The 15,547-nt window shown below is 55.3% G+C and overlaps 7 protein-coding genes across 7 annotated transcripts; 4 read left to right on the top strand and 3 right to left on the bottom strand.

The window, feature by feature from the left end:
* Positions 1-30: 30 nt before the first annotated feature.
* L226DRAFT_554390 (thiamine diphosphate-binding protein) lies at positions 31-2,580 on the bottom strand. The gene is made up of 8 exons (XM_067682996.1): positions 2,430-2,580; positions 2,071-2,375; positions 1,861-1,990; positions 1,707-1,809; positions 1,513-1,655; positions 577-1,454; positions 481-519; positions 31-431 (listed from the first exon to the last, which is right to left on the bottom strand). Exons 2-8 carry the CDS (start codon positions 2,320-2,322, stop codon positions 183-185), a joined length of 1,794 nt encoding a protein of 597 aa, XP_067532185.1. The 5' UTR covers positions 2,323-2,375; positions 2,430-2,580; the 3' UTR covers positions 31-182.
* A 190-nt stretch (positions 2,581-2,770) lies between these two features.
* Positions 2,771-4,332, bottom strand: L226DRAFT_615369 (uncharacterized protein; the record flags this gene model as incomplete). The annotated part of the gene is made up of 3 exons (XM_067686762.1): positions 2,771-3,772; positions 3,829-4,091; positions 4,151-4,332. The coding sequence occupies 3 exons, from the start codon at positions 4,330-4,332 to the stop codon at positions 2,835-2,837; spliced, it is 1,383 nt and encodes a 460-aa protein (XP_067532184.1). The 3' UTR covers positions 2,771-2,834.
* A 260-nt stretch (positions 4,333-4,592) lies between these two features.
* L226DRAFT_468212 (thiamine diphosphate-binding protein) lies at positions 4,593-6,689 on the bottom strand (the record flags this gene model as incomplete). Its single annotated transcript, XM_067676126.1, has 6 exons — positions 4,593-4,844; positions 4,914-5,836; positions 5,889-6,031; positions 6,092-6,194; positions 6,252-6,381; positions 6,435-6,689. 6 exons carry the CDS (start codon positions 6,687-6,689, stop codon positions 4,593-4,595), a joined length of 1,806 nt encoding a protein of 601 aa, XP_067532183.1.
* Positions 6,690-8,051: 1,362 nt separating this feature from the next.
* L226DRAFT_573804 (uncharacterized protein) lies at positions 8,052-8,905 on the top strand (the record flags this gene model as incomplete). The annotated part of the gene is made up of 3 exons (XM_067684922.1): positions 8,052-8,091; positions 8,150-8,271; positions 8,348-8,905. The coding sequence occupies 3 exons, from the start codon at positions 8,052-8,054 to the stop codon at positions 8,903-8,905; spliced, it is 720 nt and encodes a 239-aa protein (XP_067532182.1).
* Positions 8,818-9,892, top strand: L226DRAFT_537878 (GCN5-related N-acetyltransferase). Its single transcript, XM_067681393.1, has 2 exons — positions 8,818-9,235; positions 9,306-9,892. Exons 1-2 carry the CDS (start codon positions 9,223-9,225, stop codon positions 9,767-9,769), a joined length of 477 nt encoding a protein of 158 aa, XP_067532181.1. The 5' UTR covers positions 8,818-9,222; the 3' UTR covers positions 9,770-9,892.
* Positions 9,893-10,461: 569 nt separating this feature from the next.
* Positions 10,462-11,936, top strand: L226DRAFT_468235 (concanavalin A-like lectin/glucanase; the record flags this gene model as incomplete). The annotated part of the gene is made up of 8 exons (XM_067676127.1): positions 10,462-10,603; positions 10,658-10,765; positions 10,824-10,861; positions 10,929-11,008; positions 11,071-11,136; positions 11,192-11,218; positions 11,277-11,434; positions 11,503-11,936. The coding sequence occupies 8 exons, from the start codon at positions 10,462-10,464 to the stop codon at positions 11,934-11,936; spliced, it is 1,053 nt and encodes a 350-aa protein (XP_067532180.1).
* Positions 11,937-12,841: 905 nt separating this feature from the next.
* Positions 12,842-14,337, top strand: L226DRAFT_525223 (concanavalin A-like lectin/glucanase; the record flags this gene model as incomplete). Its single annotated transcript, XM_067678956.1, has 8 exons — positions 12,842-12,980; positions 13,036-13,143; positions 13,199-13,236; positions 13,297-13,376; positions 13,439-13,504; positions 13,557-13,583; positions 13,641-13,798; positions 13,865-14,337. 8 exons carry the CDS (start codon positions 12,842-12,844, stop codon positions 14,335-14,337), a joined length of 1,089 nt encoding a protein of 362 aa, XP_067532179.1.
* Positions 14,338-15,547: the final 1,210 nt, after the last annotated feature.

Below are 15,547 nucleotides of genomic sequence, written 5' to 3'. Positions count from 1 at the left end.
TTCCTCTTCCTAATCGCAGTGTATCTTTAGCAGCACCATTACTGTATCCTTCGATTCATTCAGAGTCTCCTTGCTATGCTTACAGCTACATTGATATCGCCAACATTCCCTTCCTTCCTTGGAGCATTCCCCAATCACGCTGTGTCCTAGTACTTTACATACCATCCGTCCCGCACATCACATTATATGGACTCGATAATGCAGTCCACAACCGCACACCGTTTCTCTTCCAGCACGACCCGGACCGCCTCCTGCAGGACCGATTGCAACTCTTCCGCCTTCTCGACACGCTTGCCCCATGCGCCTCCAGCAGCGACGGCAACCTGGGAGTAGTCGGGTGCCTCGGGCCCGAAACCGACACTGAGCTGTTGCCCAGACGCGGTGCTACCAACGCCGTCGGGGTATACCCCGAGCATGGAGTACCTCGGAGACTGGAGAAATGTATGAGGACTTATCGCTTATTCATCGCAGACCACTTACAGCCCAACCTCCATTGTTCAAGACCACCGTTAGGAATGGCTGGACATGTAACCGATCAGTGAGTCTTTCGCTAACCGTGCAAAACAGGATACTCACCGTGTTGTACCTATTAGCCAACCAGTACGCGCTAGCAGGGATCCCGAAGAGGAACGTCCCGTCTCCGACGACAGATGTGATGAGGTCGTACTTCTTGTCCGCAACAATGCCTCCCAGGTACGCGCCGACGCTCGCACCAAGACAGTACCCCAAGCTCGACCCGCCAGACTGCAGTACGCACCCGGGCTGCTCGGGACGGAGGTACGCCCACGTTAGGGGATAGTTGCTAATCGCCTCATTGACCCACAGTACATTCTCGCCGTGGCTTGGGGTCTGCGCGGCAACGACATTGCGCAGGGAGCTGATGAGGAAGGGAACCGTTGGAGTAGTCCCGTCGGCAGTCAACGTCTTGACTTGTTCAGCGGACTCCTGGGAATTGACCCAGTCGGAGCGGATTTGCTGAAGACGCGCCCTACGGGTCGGGAGTTTCGATGCCGCGAGACCCTTCAGCTCGGGCCCGTCGACGGCGGCTATGAGTTGGGATAGGGCGACCTCGGCGTCGGCCTTGCACAACAAGTCGGCATCCACGTGCGACCATCCGAAGGTTGTCTTGAGTGGGTCGGAGTCGATCACAAAGACTCGCGCATCGTCTCGGGGCTTGTTCCCCTTGCTATCGACCCATGGGATGTCGACGTCGAGGAGGATGAGGAGGTCTGCATGGTCGAGGAGATCGTTCTTCCCGCCGAACGATGTGCCGATGTAGTGCGGATGCGTCCATGGAATACAGACAGCCGAGGGACACGAGGTAAACACGCCAATGGCGAGGAGATTCGAAAGCTCCGCCAGGAGAGGCACCGTCTTCGGGTTCCGTCCGGAATGGGCGGTGATAATAAGCGGAAATTGGGACACGAGGAGCGCATCGACGATCTCCTTCAGAGCTGCCTCGCCCGACGGTGAAGTCAATAGACTGTGAGTCAATGAGGGTGGAACACCTACCGGGGGCGGCCAGAGCTGATCCGTCGACTGCCGGCCACCTCTCAATGCTGAGAGTCTCCTTCATGATCGACGGATCAATCTCTTCCTCCGAGGTCTCGCGGCGAGCCCAGAGGTATACGGGGCCTTTAGGCTCGCTTGTTGCACTAGACACGGTCGTTAGCCGAACCCGCAGCAATAATTGATATCGCACGAACATCTGCAACGCCCGCATGACCATACGACCTGCATTCAGGCCGCTCTGGATTTGCGCAGTGTATCTCATGTATTGGCGGACAATAGCTGGTTGGTCCGGGACATCTGCGGTAGATTGTGAAGCCAAATCGTGGGCGCAGTAACTAGAGGAACTACCTTGCAGCCACATGGGCCATTCATTCTTCGTGCCCTTGATCCTCTTGTCGGCGGACTGGGGTGCTGCACCGGCGTAGATGAGTACGGGCGTGTGTCCCCGGTCGACGTTGTGTACTGCGCCGGCCAAACCCTTCATGGGAAATATCAAATAGCCGATGTGAGTGATATGCGGTCAGACTCCGAGGACCAACCGATCAAATTGAATCTCACCTGTGTACCAACGTCGACATGCACGATGACGGCCGCCAGCCTCCCGGTGACTTGAGCATACCCCTGAGCTGCGCTCAAGGCTACCATCTCGTGCGGACAAGTGACGATCTCGACAACGGTCTTGCCGCTCTCGACTCGCTCCCGCTCGAGCTCTTCTAGAAAGGCTGGGTGGTCGTTTCCCCAGTTCACGAAGGCATGTGTGATCCCGGCATCGGCCAAGGTCTTGAAGATGAGGGAGGCGGTGGTGTACATGGTGGTATGGAATATCTTCCACAGCGTGCGAAGGAGGCGGGAGAACTTATGACCTGTGATACTTTCTCAGCGACTTATATCTGTATGTCATGTGAGATTGAAGTCACCGTCGGGGTTCCAGTGTGGCGGCTCGCGCGAGTGAAGAATTTACAACACCTCAGCGCGTTTCAGCCTTCCCTTTTTCTGTCTCAAACATGCATTATAGCCAGTTGCCTTGAGACTTGGCCACGGTGATTGCGGGGAATGACGTGAAGGACTACCGTTCTCTGCGGAGCTCAGCGCCAGAAGCCATTGCCGCCGCGCCCGACATTGACCGTCTGTCCCGCTGCGGATGTCTTACTGAATGCATCACGTTCATTAGTCCCGCGCAAGGTCCGACACTGTCTTCTAGGCTAATTTCTGCAAATTATTGTACATGATGGGCTGGTCTCTGTGATCATCTGAGATTCGGGACTAATTATTTTGTGGCTTGAAGCGCACACTGCCAGAAATACAGATTGTATGACAGAAGATTACTTCTCCTTGGAAGCAGGAAGATCGCGTGGTTTACCTCCCCGGTCGCCCGCGGGCCCAACACTCAGACGCAAGTAAATCTCCCAGTACGTCGTCTCCATGGACTTCTCGTTCCCGTACGCCATGAAGGTTGTCTCCTTTCGCGTGAATCGCGGCGCCGTACTGATCCACTTCACGTTCGCAATTGGCTTACCGTCGAAGCGCCGCAAGGGCCTCGTCAGCAGCTCGCCTCCGTAGTCCCTCTTCAAGGTCTCCCAGAGCGGATATTCGACTTGCTGCATATGCGAGAGGGGGGCGACGCGGTCGCAAAGCACCAAAATCGTTGACCTGTGCCATCTCCCCTCCGCCGTGATGTATAGGACGCCGAGCTTCGCAGGCAGCCCAAGCTCTTGGGCGACATTGAGGACGACCGCGTCGCAAGCCTTGAGACGGGTGGTGAGATTCTTCAGTGCGTTGCGTCCATTCTGGGGACTCTCGTGGGCATCGAGAGGGTACTTGTAGTGCAAGCCGTACATGAGTACTGCACCGTCGGGGAGGAACGTGGGGTCGTCCAGCAACGCACGCATCGTGGTCCGCAACGTATCCTCGTTGGTTGGAACAGGTTTGGGTACGGAAACGGCGGGCGGGATGGTCTTTCTGTCCGTCCAGTAGAGGTTGTACGTGATCGTGACGCGGTACCCGGAGGTGACGGGAAGGACTTCGTGTTCGACGTCGCTGAAGAAGGCGACGTAGGCGATGGACGGCTCTGTGCAGTTTGCGAGGAGTGCACTGGAGTCGAATGTCCATTCCTTCGTCACCTTGTTCTCGTCTTCGCCCTCATGTTCACGGAGCGCCAGCGCGCCTCCCTCGTGTGCAGTGGGAAAGACGATCACAAGCGAACCGAACTGGAGTTCGCTGCGAGGCGTATCGACGTGCGGCTTGAAGAACGAACCAGGCCCTGTCGCGTGGAAAATGAACTGACACGTCGCCGCACGTAGCCGTGACTCGACGCACCGTACACATTGAGCTTGTACATCTCCGCTCGGATGGTTTCTTCCATCCTGTACCGAGGTATGACGAGTTCTTCCCCAACGACATCGATCAAGCCAGCGTGTATCGCGTCAAAAGCGAGTAAGAAGTCGGTCTTGTCAAGTTTGCCCGCCTTGCGATACGTCTCATCGTGGACGTCCTGTTGGTTCAGACCGAAAGTGGCGGGCTGACAGGCGTCTGCAAGTTGTTGCAGCTGGGCCTCGGTAGCGGTTGACAAATTCAGCCGGCTTGGGAGGAGACATCAACATCACAGGGTATGGAGCAGTATTCGCTGGGAGAAACTTACCCTGCATTACCCTCCTTGCCATAGAAGAGAGTGAAATCGCTGTTAGGGAGCGATAGGGTGCCCTGGCAATAGGGCGGGCCTTCAGTGATACTGAGGCGAATGCGTGTGAGCTGTTCTTCCAGGAGGTCATCCTGGGGCTGATTAGCTGATGCTGTCTTAGCAGAGTGAGCGTTGGCGGCCATGGCGAAACTCAATCGACATCGTCCTCGTCCTGGAAATCAGTGCTTATATGTAAGGGCCAGTGGCGTCGGCAAGAACAATTGTGGGCGTCAACGTCGGGATTGATCGCACTACCCCTAACTCGGCAGAACGAGTCATGTTGCGTAACCTCATGGCCCAAACACACTTTACAAGATAGGGAACTCTTGCTATACTAGGTCTGCCACACGTTAGCCATGCTTGTTGTTCAGTGACGCCATGGAAAACGCGTACCTCGGAAGCCTTAGATTGACTCAACGATGCAGTCAACGACAGCACATCTCTTCTCGTGCATCACCACATGTACCGCTTCGTCGAACACGCCCCGCAACTCATCAGCACGTTGGACACGCTTGGCCCACGCGCCCCCCGCAGCAGCCGCGATGCCACCATAATCCACGTTACACGATTCTCCGAACCCGACCGACAGCCTTTCACCGGATGCATGGCTGCCATAGCCGTCGGGATGGACGGCACGCATGGAAAACTTCGGACTCTGCAGTAAAGCTATCAGACAGTGCCCGAAAGGAGGAGTTGATATCCTGGAATCAGAACAGCGACTCACAAACCAGCCGCGATTATTCAAGACCACCATTAAGAACGGCGTCCTGTACCGCCTCGCGACCCAGTACGCGGCCGTCGGTGCGCCAAATAAGAAATTACCATCCCCGGTAATTGACACGAGGAGCTCAACGTCCTTCGCGACCTGAACACCAATGTGTGCCCCAACGCTCGCGCCAAGCACCCAGCCGAGACTGGTGCCTCCATGCATGAACATGCTGCCAGGCACGGTTGGACGGATGTGGTTCCACACGGCGCCGCCGTTGGAGACGCCCTCGTTGAGCCAAAGAACCTTCTTTCCGTTGTCGGTGTTCGGGTTGGCGGACGCAGCTTCCCGCAGCGCGCCAAGTACGTATGGGACGGTGAGGGTGACGTTGTCGGGGGAGAGGCGCGTTTCCGCTGTGGATAGCGCCGAAAGCCAAGCGTCATGCAGCCCCTTGACACGCGTATTCCGCTGTTCTAGCCTGGCAGCAGTGGAAGACGAGCTGAGCACGGCCTGCGTCTCCGGGGTGTGGACGGCGTCGAACATTTGGGTAAGCGCAGTCGCCATATCGGCGCTGCAGAGCATTTCCGCGTCGACGTGCGACCAGCCGTAGGTGCGCTTAAGAGGATCGTTGTCGATCACGAATACCCTCGCGCCTTCGCGCGGCACGTTGAGGGCGTCGACCCAGGGAACATCGCAGTTGAGCAGTAGTACCACATCGGCCTCTGCGAGGTGGGGTAGCTTCCCTGAGATGGCGAAGCCGAGGTAGTGAGGGTCGTCCGACGGGACGGAGACAACAGAGCCAATGGATGAGAGGAGCGCTAACCCCAGTTTGTCCGCCAACTCCGTGAGGAGAGGGATAGTCGCAGAGTTGCGTCCGGAGTCGGAAGCGAGTACGAGAGGAAATTCGGCTTTGATGAGAGCAGATACGATTGCATCGACCGCTAGAATAGAGTGTCAGCTGCGAAAAGTACGTTGGTAAATCGTGTATCCCACCTTGGGAGCGAAGAGCAGGCATAGTAATCGAGGGCCATCCCTTCGTCAAGACTGCATTATTCATAGTTGCTTCGTCCACCTCCTCATCCGTGACCTCCCTGCGAGCCCACAGGTAGACAGGCCCCTTCGGCTCGCTGGTCGCTCTATATCGCAGTCACGTTCGGGTCAGCATCCAGCCTGGGCAACTGAGCATCTAGACGTACATCTGCAAGGCGCGTAATATGACCTTGGAGGCGTTCTTCCCACTCTGAATTTGCGCAGTGTAGCGCATGTATTGCCGTACAATCGCGGGCTGATCGGGGACATCTGAGGGACATGGTCCGTCAGTGGTCGTGGCGGCGTAATTGCGGCGATATGACTGACCTTGGATCCACATGATGAACTCGTTCTTCGACCCGCGCAGCTCCCCGTTAGCCGTGAACGGTGAGGATCCCGCGAAAATCAGGACTGGAATCTGGCCTCGATCTGCATTGTGGACAGCACCAGCCATGCACTGCGGATCGCTATCAGCACCCTAGCGGAAGAGGTGAGACTGGAGGTACGAACCTGGGTGCCGACATCAACATGGACGATAACCGCGGCCGGTTTGCCCGTGACCTGGGCGTATCCATGGGCGGCGCTCAAAGCGACATACTCGCTCGGGCAGGTCACGATCTCGACAAGGGTCTTGCCACCGTTCTCGGTGCGTTGGCGATGAAGGTCCTCGAGGAATGCGGAATGGTCGCTGCCCCAGTTGACGAAGGCGTGCGTGATGCCTGCGCTGGCCAGGGTCTTGAAGAACACGGAGGCAGTAGTGTACATTCTTGCGTGTCGACTACAGAGACCGAGTGTACAGATTGAGTGGTACGGTTTATTGGGTCCGCTGGTTCTGAGTTCTGTTGCTGGGAAGCGGATGACACGAGCTCGGGGAGGGATGTCAGATACCGATGGAGGTGCAAGAGAGGCTCGGAGTTAGAGCATTGGCACCGGCGACGATGGGCCTGAGAGCGGGTATACTTAACCAGGTCCAGGCGCGGGAGGAGGGGGGGCCTCAGTCGGCACGCGCCGTTAGGACATATATATCGGTGAATGCATCTGTAGCCTGTACATGGGTCACTTCTGCTTCTATCGGACGCTTGTAGCGGTCAGATGACGGTCATCGCGGGTCTCCAGGTGGATTTTGGTGCAAAATTCGGCCCTCCGACCAAAGCGTGCTTCTGGACACCCACGGTACGACCTTCTGCCTAGGGTATGACGCAGGGGGCAGGATGTCTAGCCAGTTTGACTAAACCAGAACGAGACATTGATGAATTAGGAGCAGTGTCCTCATTTGTTCTTCGATGCTCTCGCCTGCGGATATGGTAATGTTTTCCTATGACTATTCCACCGATGTTCAACATCACGTAACTGGCGGAAGAGCGAAAAATATACACCCTGGGTGAGACTTCGAGTCGGTAAGATGCGCGTCACGCAAACGTTGCCTGTTCCACCAGGGTTCGCTCTCAATAGCAACTGAGCCGCATTGAGGACAGCTCAGTACCGGGCCCGCTGTTTGGAAGCAGTTCACGAGAAGTCCCTCGTTGATCGGTATCAGTGCGATCTGCTCAAGTGCATCAGTACGTAGGCAGTTCATGTTCTGAGGTTCGTAGAACATACCGAGGTCAAGAGTTGCTAGGTCACGAACAGGACCGACGCAGGCGAATTGTTGAGATAGACCTAGACGTTACTTTCCAAAGCGAAGGGCAGAGCATACTCGCTCGGACGACGGAGACAGCGTGTACTGTCTTATCTTCAAATTTGTCGTACACCTGAAGCTATCGCATCGGCATATATTGTGCAGAGATGAGACAGTAAAAGCATTGGATTTGGCAAGTCGAGCTGAAGGGACATGGCAAGCTAGTACTGCTGATGCGCTGTCAGGATATGTCGACGTCAAGAGCAACATAATCATGCTTTTTACGTTGTCAAGCAGCCAAGTTCGCAGAAAGCCAATTGTGGGTCATGATGAGGGTCAGGGATAAAAGACATTGTCCGAGGAAAGAGATGTAGCCGCGGGCCCTCGAGCGTCCCCACTGAGACCTTGACTCTCGACGACCACCACTCCCACCCCGACGATATCTTTTTCTGACATTCTCTGTACTCTGATCTTGGCTTGTATTTCTAGACTATCTGCGACGGTACAAGATGGATGCTCGCCTTCGCCGCGTGAACAAGGAGATCGCAGGTACGCATCGCCGCTCTGGACCTGCAGCGTATCTCAGAGGCATGACTCTCCTCGGTAGACTGCAAGAACGACAAGTCGTCCAGGGTCACCATAGACCTCGTAGATGACAACCCATTCCACCTGATCGGAGCATTCGATGGGCCCGAGGACACACCATACGAAGGCGGTCGATTTCAAGTCGTACGTCTTGAGCCCTTCAAGTTCTAACTCAACTCCTGCACCCTTCCCACCACTCAAATGCTTTCGGTGTGCACAGGACATCGTGATTCCGGACAACTACCCCTTCCAACCCGTCAAGATGAAGTTCATCACGAAAGTGTACCACCCGAACGTCTCCTCAGCGTCGGGTGCGATCTGCCTCGACATCCTCAAGGATGCATGGTCGCCCGTGCTCACACTCAAGTCTACTCTCATCTCCCTTCAGTCCCTCCTGTGCTCCCCGGAGCCGCGCGATCCGCAGGACGCGGAGGTCGCGAAACACTACATGACGAGCAAGAGCAGCTTTGAGGAGACAGCGCGGTACTGGACAATGATCTACGCTGGGGGACCGGGGAAGGATGGTGCTGGGAAGCCGGGCAAGGATGGCGCGAGGGACGAGATTGCGATGGCTGGATTGGATAGAGCGCATGTCGACCAGTTCGAATCGCTAGGGTTTGAGAGGTCGAAAGTGGTGCGTGGTCCGCTCTTCATTCAGCGTGGGGACGTTGGGTCGCTGAGAGGAGGGCAGATCGACGTGCTCCGACGAATGAACTATCGCGGAGCGAATGTCGCAAACATCAATGACGACCGGGTAGTCGAGGAACTGTTGAAGTGACGACGATTTGTATCTCTAGTGCGTTCTTGGGCAACACTCTGTGTTTGAAGTCGAATGTTTCTGTACACCCTCGAGAGGAGCTCAGATGCGGTAAGCACTCGCCATTGTTGTCATTCCCCACGACCTAGGTCGCTCCTTCCTCTCCATCTCTCAGCACCGCCGCTCTGACAAGGGAGCATCGGGTCATCGCGCCTCACAATAGTCGTCGCTAGACAAGGATTTTGCTCACGGAGGACCGTCCCCGACTATCGTACAGGTATGATGCGAGTCATCACCTTTCAGACGCTGGTGCACTTCACTTGTTCCCAACAGTCGTGATGGCCGGCGTCGGTGCGTTCATATCATAGAGACATGTCCCAGGAAAGATAGGGGGCTCACCAGTGTCGTTTCACTGTTTCAGGCATTCGCCGCATCAGCGCAGAAGACACAGTACCTCTCCGCCACTCCGTACTCTGGCCGAACCATCCCGTATCATATGTCCTCTTGCCCGAGGATGACTCGGGATTCCACTACGGCGCCTTCTTCCCCGACGCGACCACCCCGGTAGCAGTCATTTCGGTCTTCGTTGACCCTCTGCCGCAGTCTTCAGATTCCTCTCCGAGTCCCAAAATCAAATGCGCGCGATTCCGGAAGTTCGCATGTGACCCGGAGCACCAGGGGAAAGGCATTGGAACGGCGCTGCTGCAGCACGCCTTCGACGCCGCGGTTCGTGAGATGAGTTGCGAGGCGATTTGGTGCGATGCTCGTATGAGCGCGGCGGGTTGGTACGAGCGAAGAGGGATGAGGAAGTTCGGAGATGTGTTCTTCAAGGGAGACATAAAATATGTCAAGATGAAGCGGGAGTTCGTTACGACGGAGCCCTAGAGTGTTATGAACATGTTCCGGCTTGGTATCTGACCTCCATAGTCTTCTGAGCTCTAGACCACACTTGCGTACATGTTCCCGCAAATACACGTGCGTCACGCCTTAAGGTTCCGACATACTGCCGTCTGCTGACATGTATTCAGTGATTCCGCTCGTCCCTCAAATTTTTAACCTTCTCGAGAGGTCTTTGCCACTCTGCTGGCTATCACACTATCAGGCGGCCACACAAACACCGAAAATCTACTCGCCTCAACTTATTCGCGCTGATCCCGCGTCTGCGGAATACACGAGCGTGAACGGGATGGTGCTCACAAAGAGTATCGTCCTGATTCCGAGGCGCCCTGATGAAACTTCGACGCGGAGATCTGCAATGGCCAAGACGCACACCGCGATCTCCCGTGATGCAGGGTATGTTCCAGGCAAATTGCTTGTTGTTCAACCATATAGGAACGGGGACGCTCGCACACAAGCTGCAGCGTGTGCACCGCCGCGTGGACCCAGGCCTACGCTCGCCCACAGACGGACTATAAGGCCGCATCCCTGCCTCACTCCCGGATCCCGCCCTTGCCCTTCCCCCTCGTGTTCTCTCTGTCCCTTCTGCTTGTTTGTGGCTCGGTGTTGCTGGAACGTGGTTGTTGCAGACGATATCCAACATTCCTTTTCCAACTTGTGTCTGTCACGTCTAAGTTATCATGCGCCGCTCAATCTCGCTCTTTCCGGCTTTCCTGCTGCTCGCGCTCGCCACGGTCGGTGGCGTGCTCGGACAAACGTTGAAGGGAAACGACTGTACGGCTGCGGGAGCCTACAATCTCTGTCAGAACTTGTGGGGCGCAGGTGCGTAGTCCGCTATACTGTGATTGAGGATGGCGCGACTGACGCCACTACCAGACACGGGTGTGGGCTCTCAGACCTCGACCCTCCATTCGGCCAAGGGGAATTCAGTGTCGTGGTCGACCAAGTACACCTGGTCGAACAGTCCGAACAATGTCAAGAGCTGTAAGTGATCTGTTCATCTCTTGTTACGCTCTGGTCCCAACCACCCGTGTCCCTCAAGACCCCAACTTATACCATAACACTGCAAAGGGCATGCAGGTTCGTCTATACATACATACATTTCCCATCTGGGCAAACCGACTGACATATGGAACATATTGGTTAGTTGCAGGACGTCGTATCTGCTCCCACAAGCTGGCAATGGAAGTACCAGTCCGCGTCGAATGACCTGAGAGCCGATGTTTCGTAAGTTCACCTTGCATTCCACTTCTCAGACTCGTCCCTCACGCCGCACTCTCACCATGCAGGTACGACATATGGTTCGGAGTGCCCAAGTCTGGCAACCCAGCCTCCTCCGCCTCTTCTTACGAAATGTAAGCCACAGCGCCACAGTTCGGCTCCCCAGCGTGTACTCATTTTGAACCACAGCATGATTTGGCTCTCCTCCAGGGGCGGGTACGTGCTATATACATGTTGTATCAATACTGTTCTTGCTCATTTACTTCATTTGTAGTGTCAGCGGCATCGGTAACACCATCGTCAAGAACCTCGAGATCGGCGGGCACAAGTGGAACCTCAAGCACGGCCCTAACTCGAACTGGGATGTGTTCTCGTTCATCACCGCCGAGGGCGATATCACCGATTTCAATGCCGACCTCAACGACTTCTTCAGTGCGTCGCCCATCGCTCCCTGTCTTACGTTCATGGGCGCTGACTGAGGGGCAAACTACTACCTGCAGAGTACCTCGTTGACAAGCAAGGGGTCGCGAAGAGCCAGTACATCCAAGCAATTCAGACGGGCACAGAGCCGTTCACGGGCAGCGCCGATCTCCTCATCGAGAATTTCAGCGTCGACGTCTCCACGAAGGGGGACGCCGCCGCCGCATCCAAGTCTGTCGTGTCGTCTACTCACAAGGCGGCGTCATCCACGCATACCACGAAGGCATCGTCGACTTCTTCCTCGAAGGAGGCCAGCACGACGAGCAAGCACGCCAGTGTGAGCTCGTCTGGTCATGCGTCGTCGACGACCTCAAGCGGCATTCTGGCCGCACAGTCGAGCGATGGCGCCACCACCACGGGCACAGGCGGAGCGCAGAGCACCGGCCGGTGCCGCGCCACTGGATCCAAGAAGAGGTCGCTCAGGAAGAGGAGGATTCAGAGAACCCAGGATTAGAGATGATATTCCGTCAGTCTTTCATTTTGTTGTGTTAGAGTGGGAGCAGGTCCCCTCCCTCTCTGTTTTGGAGCAGGAGCAGGTCGTCTCCGCTCTCTGTGTTGTATCATTGCGCTGTGCCAGTGTATCCAGTCATTTGTCATGTGTTCATTATGAATTTATGGTGGCCCCCAGAGGGGGCTCTGTTATGTATCACACTCACCCTCGGCACGTAGACAACGACGGTGAAGCCGTTGTTACTTATCGGGTTAAGTAGCCGGTGTTACTTCAATTAAATTGCTCACTTAAGCTTGTAAGTACTTGCAACTAGCCGGCGTCTGCTCTCTCGTCCTCGTCTTCAGCGTCCTCCTCGCCCTCGTTATCTCCTCATCCTCTACATCCTCCCATAAGGCTATACTGGAATCCAGAGCACGTAGAGGTCCTACCACTTCGATTTCTGCAAGTTTGACATATACATCGTCAGTTCGGCACCTACAAGGCTCAAACTCTTCGCAAGATACCATGGCGCTGGGATTCTTATCCAACTTCAAGCTCTCTGACTCTCAGCACACACCTCATGGACATAGGCGAAACCATTGTACCGCATGAAGATCGTCGCTACCCACATGAAGATCCCCGCTGCTAGATGTCAGCATACGTATACGTTCCGGGGCGACAATTTTCTGTGCGCTCACCTTGGCGTCGACCGCAGCGCCGCCTCGTGGCCCGCGGACGGTATTTGAGGCCGCGTCCCTGCCAGGCTGCCTCGTGTCCTCACTTCCGGATCTTACTCTGCTCTCTCGTTGACCTCTGTCTCTGTCTCTGATTCTCTTTGCTTTCGCTTGCCTGCGACTCTTTGCTGGTGGTGGTTGGAACGTTTTGGCTGTTGAAGACGGAATCTACACGACATATTTATCGGATAACTTATGCGGCGCCCAAGCCTTCCGCGCTCGCTGCTTCTGCTCCTGCTCGTTCCAGTCGGTGGCGCCTTCGGACAAACGTTGCAAGGAAATGACTGTACGGCTGCCGGAGCGTACACTCTATGTCAGAACTTGTGGGGTGCAAGTGCGTAGTTCGCCGTGCTGTGGTCGTGTCCGTGGCAAGCTGACATCTCGCTCAGGCAGTGGGGTGGGTTCTCAGACCACGACCCTTAACTCGGCCAACGGGAACTCGGCATCGTGGTCGACCAAGTATACGTGGTCGAATAGTCCGAACAATGTCAAGAGTTGTGAGTGGTCCTGTCATGCTCAACCTGTATTCCGAGACCGACCATGTCCCTCAAGACCCCAATCTTTACCACAACACTGCCAAGGGCATGCAGGTATGTCCGGGATACACGTCTTATCGTGGAGTTTCCGGCTTGACCGCCGGTCGTTTGCAGCTGCAAGACATTGTGTCCGCCCCGACAAGCTGGCAGTGGAATTATCAGTCGGCGTCGGATGACCTGAGAGCGGATGTCTCGTGAGTGCACCCTGCTTGTGATTTTGGACTATTGCTCATAGTTTTTCTTCGGTGTCGTGCAGATATGATATCTGGTTTGGAGTACCACAGTCAGGCGACCCAGCGTCGTCTGCGTCCTCATATGAAATGTAAGCCGTACCCCGGCTCGGCTTCCGCATGCACACTGACTTTGAGCCGCAGCATGATATGGCTCTCCGACAGAGGCGGGTAAGTGATAGATATGTCTATACACTCCCGTAAGACACTCACCGTTCCGCTCTTCAGAGTGGGCGGCATCGGGGACACCATCGTGCAGAGCCTCCAGCTCGCCGGACACAACTGGAGTCTCAAGCACGGCCCCAACTCCAACTGGGACGTGTTCTCGTTCATCACGGCCGAGGGCGACATCACGAACTTCAATGCCGATCTGAACGACTTCTTCCGTGAGTCGTCCTTATCAGAGGGCGCGAACGCCACCTCCAGTCACTGACTCCCTCGCTGTGCTGCAGAGTACCTGATAGACCAGCAAGGCGTCGCAAAGAGCCAGTACATCCAGGCGATCCAGACAGGCACCGAGCCTTTCACGGGCAGCGCGGAGCTCGTCATCAATAACTTCAGCGTCGACGTCTCCACGCAGGAGGATGCCTCCACGTCCGCCGCCGCCACCCCGACCACTTCCGCAACGTCTACCAACCCTCCCGCATCGTCGACGTCCAGCTCCGAGGAAGAGAGCACGTCGAGTCGGGGTTCCCATACTAGTTCCGTGGCGACGTCGTCTCCATCTGGCCATGTGTCCTCGACTTCGTCTGGCCATGCGTCCTCGTCCACCGTCAGCGGCGACCCAGCTGCGCAGACGAGTGACACGCCCGTCAGGGGCGGTGTTCAGAACGCTGGCGGAGGACAGTGTCGCTTGACGCAGCCCACGCAGAGGTCGCTCACGAGGAGAGCGAAGAGAAGCTGGGTCTCGAGGATGTTCCAGTGATCTTTCGTTTTGTTTATGCAGGGAGCAGGTCCTCTCTGCTGTGTTGTACCATTCCTTTGTGTATCGATATCATCGCTGTGACCCTACTTATACAGAGGATCAGTGCTCGGAGTGTGTCAGCGAGCCTAGAGCAAGAGAGCGGATTAGTCAGCAGGCGCCGAAGAGGGTGCTAGCGGCGAGAACACCTGAACCATGGTGCACTTTCCGCCGGATTCCGGCGGAATCCGGCGGATGATGGCGGATGATGGGAGATATGATCGGCCCGGTTGATAAGATAAGACCAGTAAGAAACGCATAGTAGTCTCAGTAAGTAGTCTGTATGCTGTCGGCCATATACCACCCTTTGCCCATCCTTCTAAGTCCGCAGAGGCTTCACCGGTTCTTCTATGCCTGAACTGGTTTTTCTACTAGCTCACGTTGGCGGCTAGTGGTCTGGAATGCATATTCCTATATGTGTCTATGGAGGTTGTGAAACCGCGCAACCACTTAAGTGGTTATTCTTCTAGCTGGACCGCTTCAGGCAATCCTTGAAGTGGTTGCACCTTTCCGCTGAAGCAGTTATGTCTCTGTATTCCAAACCACTTAAGTGGTTGCTTGTCTTTCAGGTGATCTCATTTCCGCTTAAGTGGTTCTACTTTCTAGAGCTTCCTATGCTGAAGGCTTATTTCTTATTTACTTATTGTTTCATTTACTTATACTTGTTAATTAATTCACTCTCCCCTTATTACCATTCAAGCTCAGATTATTATCAGCTACAAGTGGTCCGGCGTTCAAGTGAGATGGTTCACGCCAATGCAACAGACAACAAATGAAGTGATTCTTTGAAAAGCTGAAGTGGTTCTTCGCAAAGCTGAAGTGGTTCTTTGTAACACTTAAGCGGTTCTTCGTAACACTTAAGCGGTTCTTCGTAACACTTAAGTGGTTCAAGCACTTCAATGAAGTGAGCAGCTTGTGGCGACCAGCTGTGATAATATCATATATTGCTTGAAAGAAGGAATTAATTGAATGCATGAACCGCTGAAGCATACAGTGTGTCCCTGCAGAAGGACGACCATGGAGAGGCAAAGAGAGCGAGCGTCTCCGATAGTTATCAGGGATAAGATGCACATAAGAAACTTTGTTACTTGTGATTGACGCCTGCTTCCGCCGGATTCCGGCTGATTCCGCCGGAAGGCGCACCATGGTTCAGGCAATCAGCTAGCGGCGATAC

The sequence above is a fragment of the Lentinus tigrinus genome (assembly GCF_003813185.1).
Source record: "Lentinus tigrinus ALCF2SS1-7 unplaced genomic scaffold L226scaffold_28, whole genome shotgun sequence".
In the NCBI taxonomy this organism is placed as follows: domain Eukaryota; kingdom Fungi; phylum Basidiomycota; class Agaricomycetes; order Polyporales; family Polyporaceae; genus Lentinus; species Lentinus tigrinus.
Note: the sequence above shows the minus strand (reverse complement) of the source record. Positions and strands in the feature narration are given on the sequence as shown.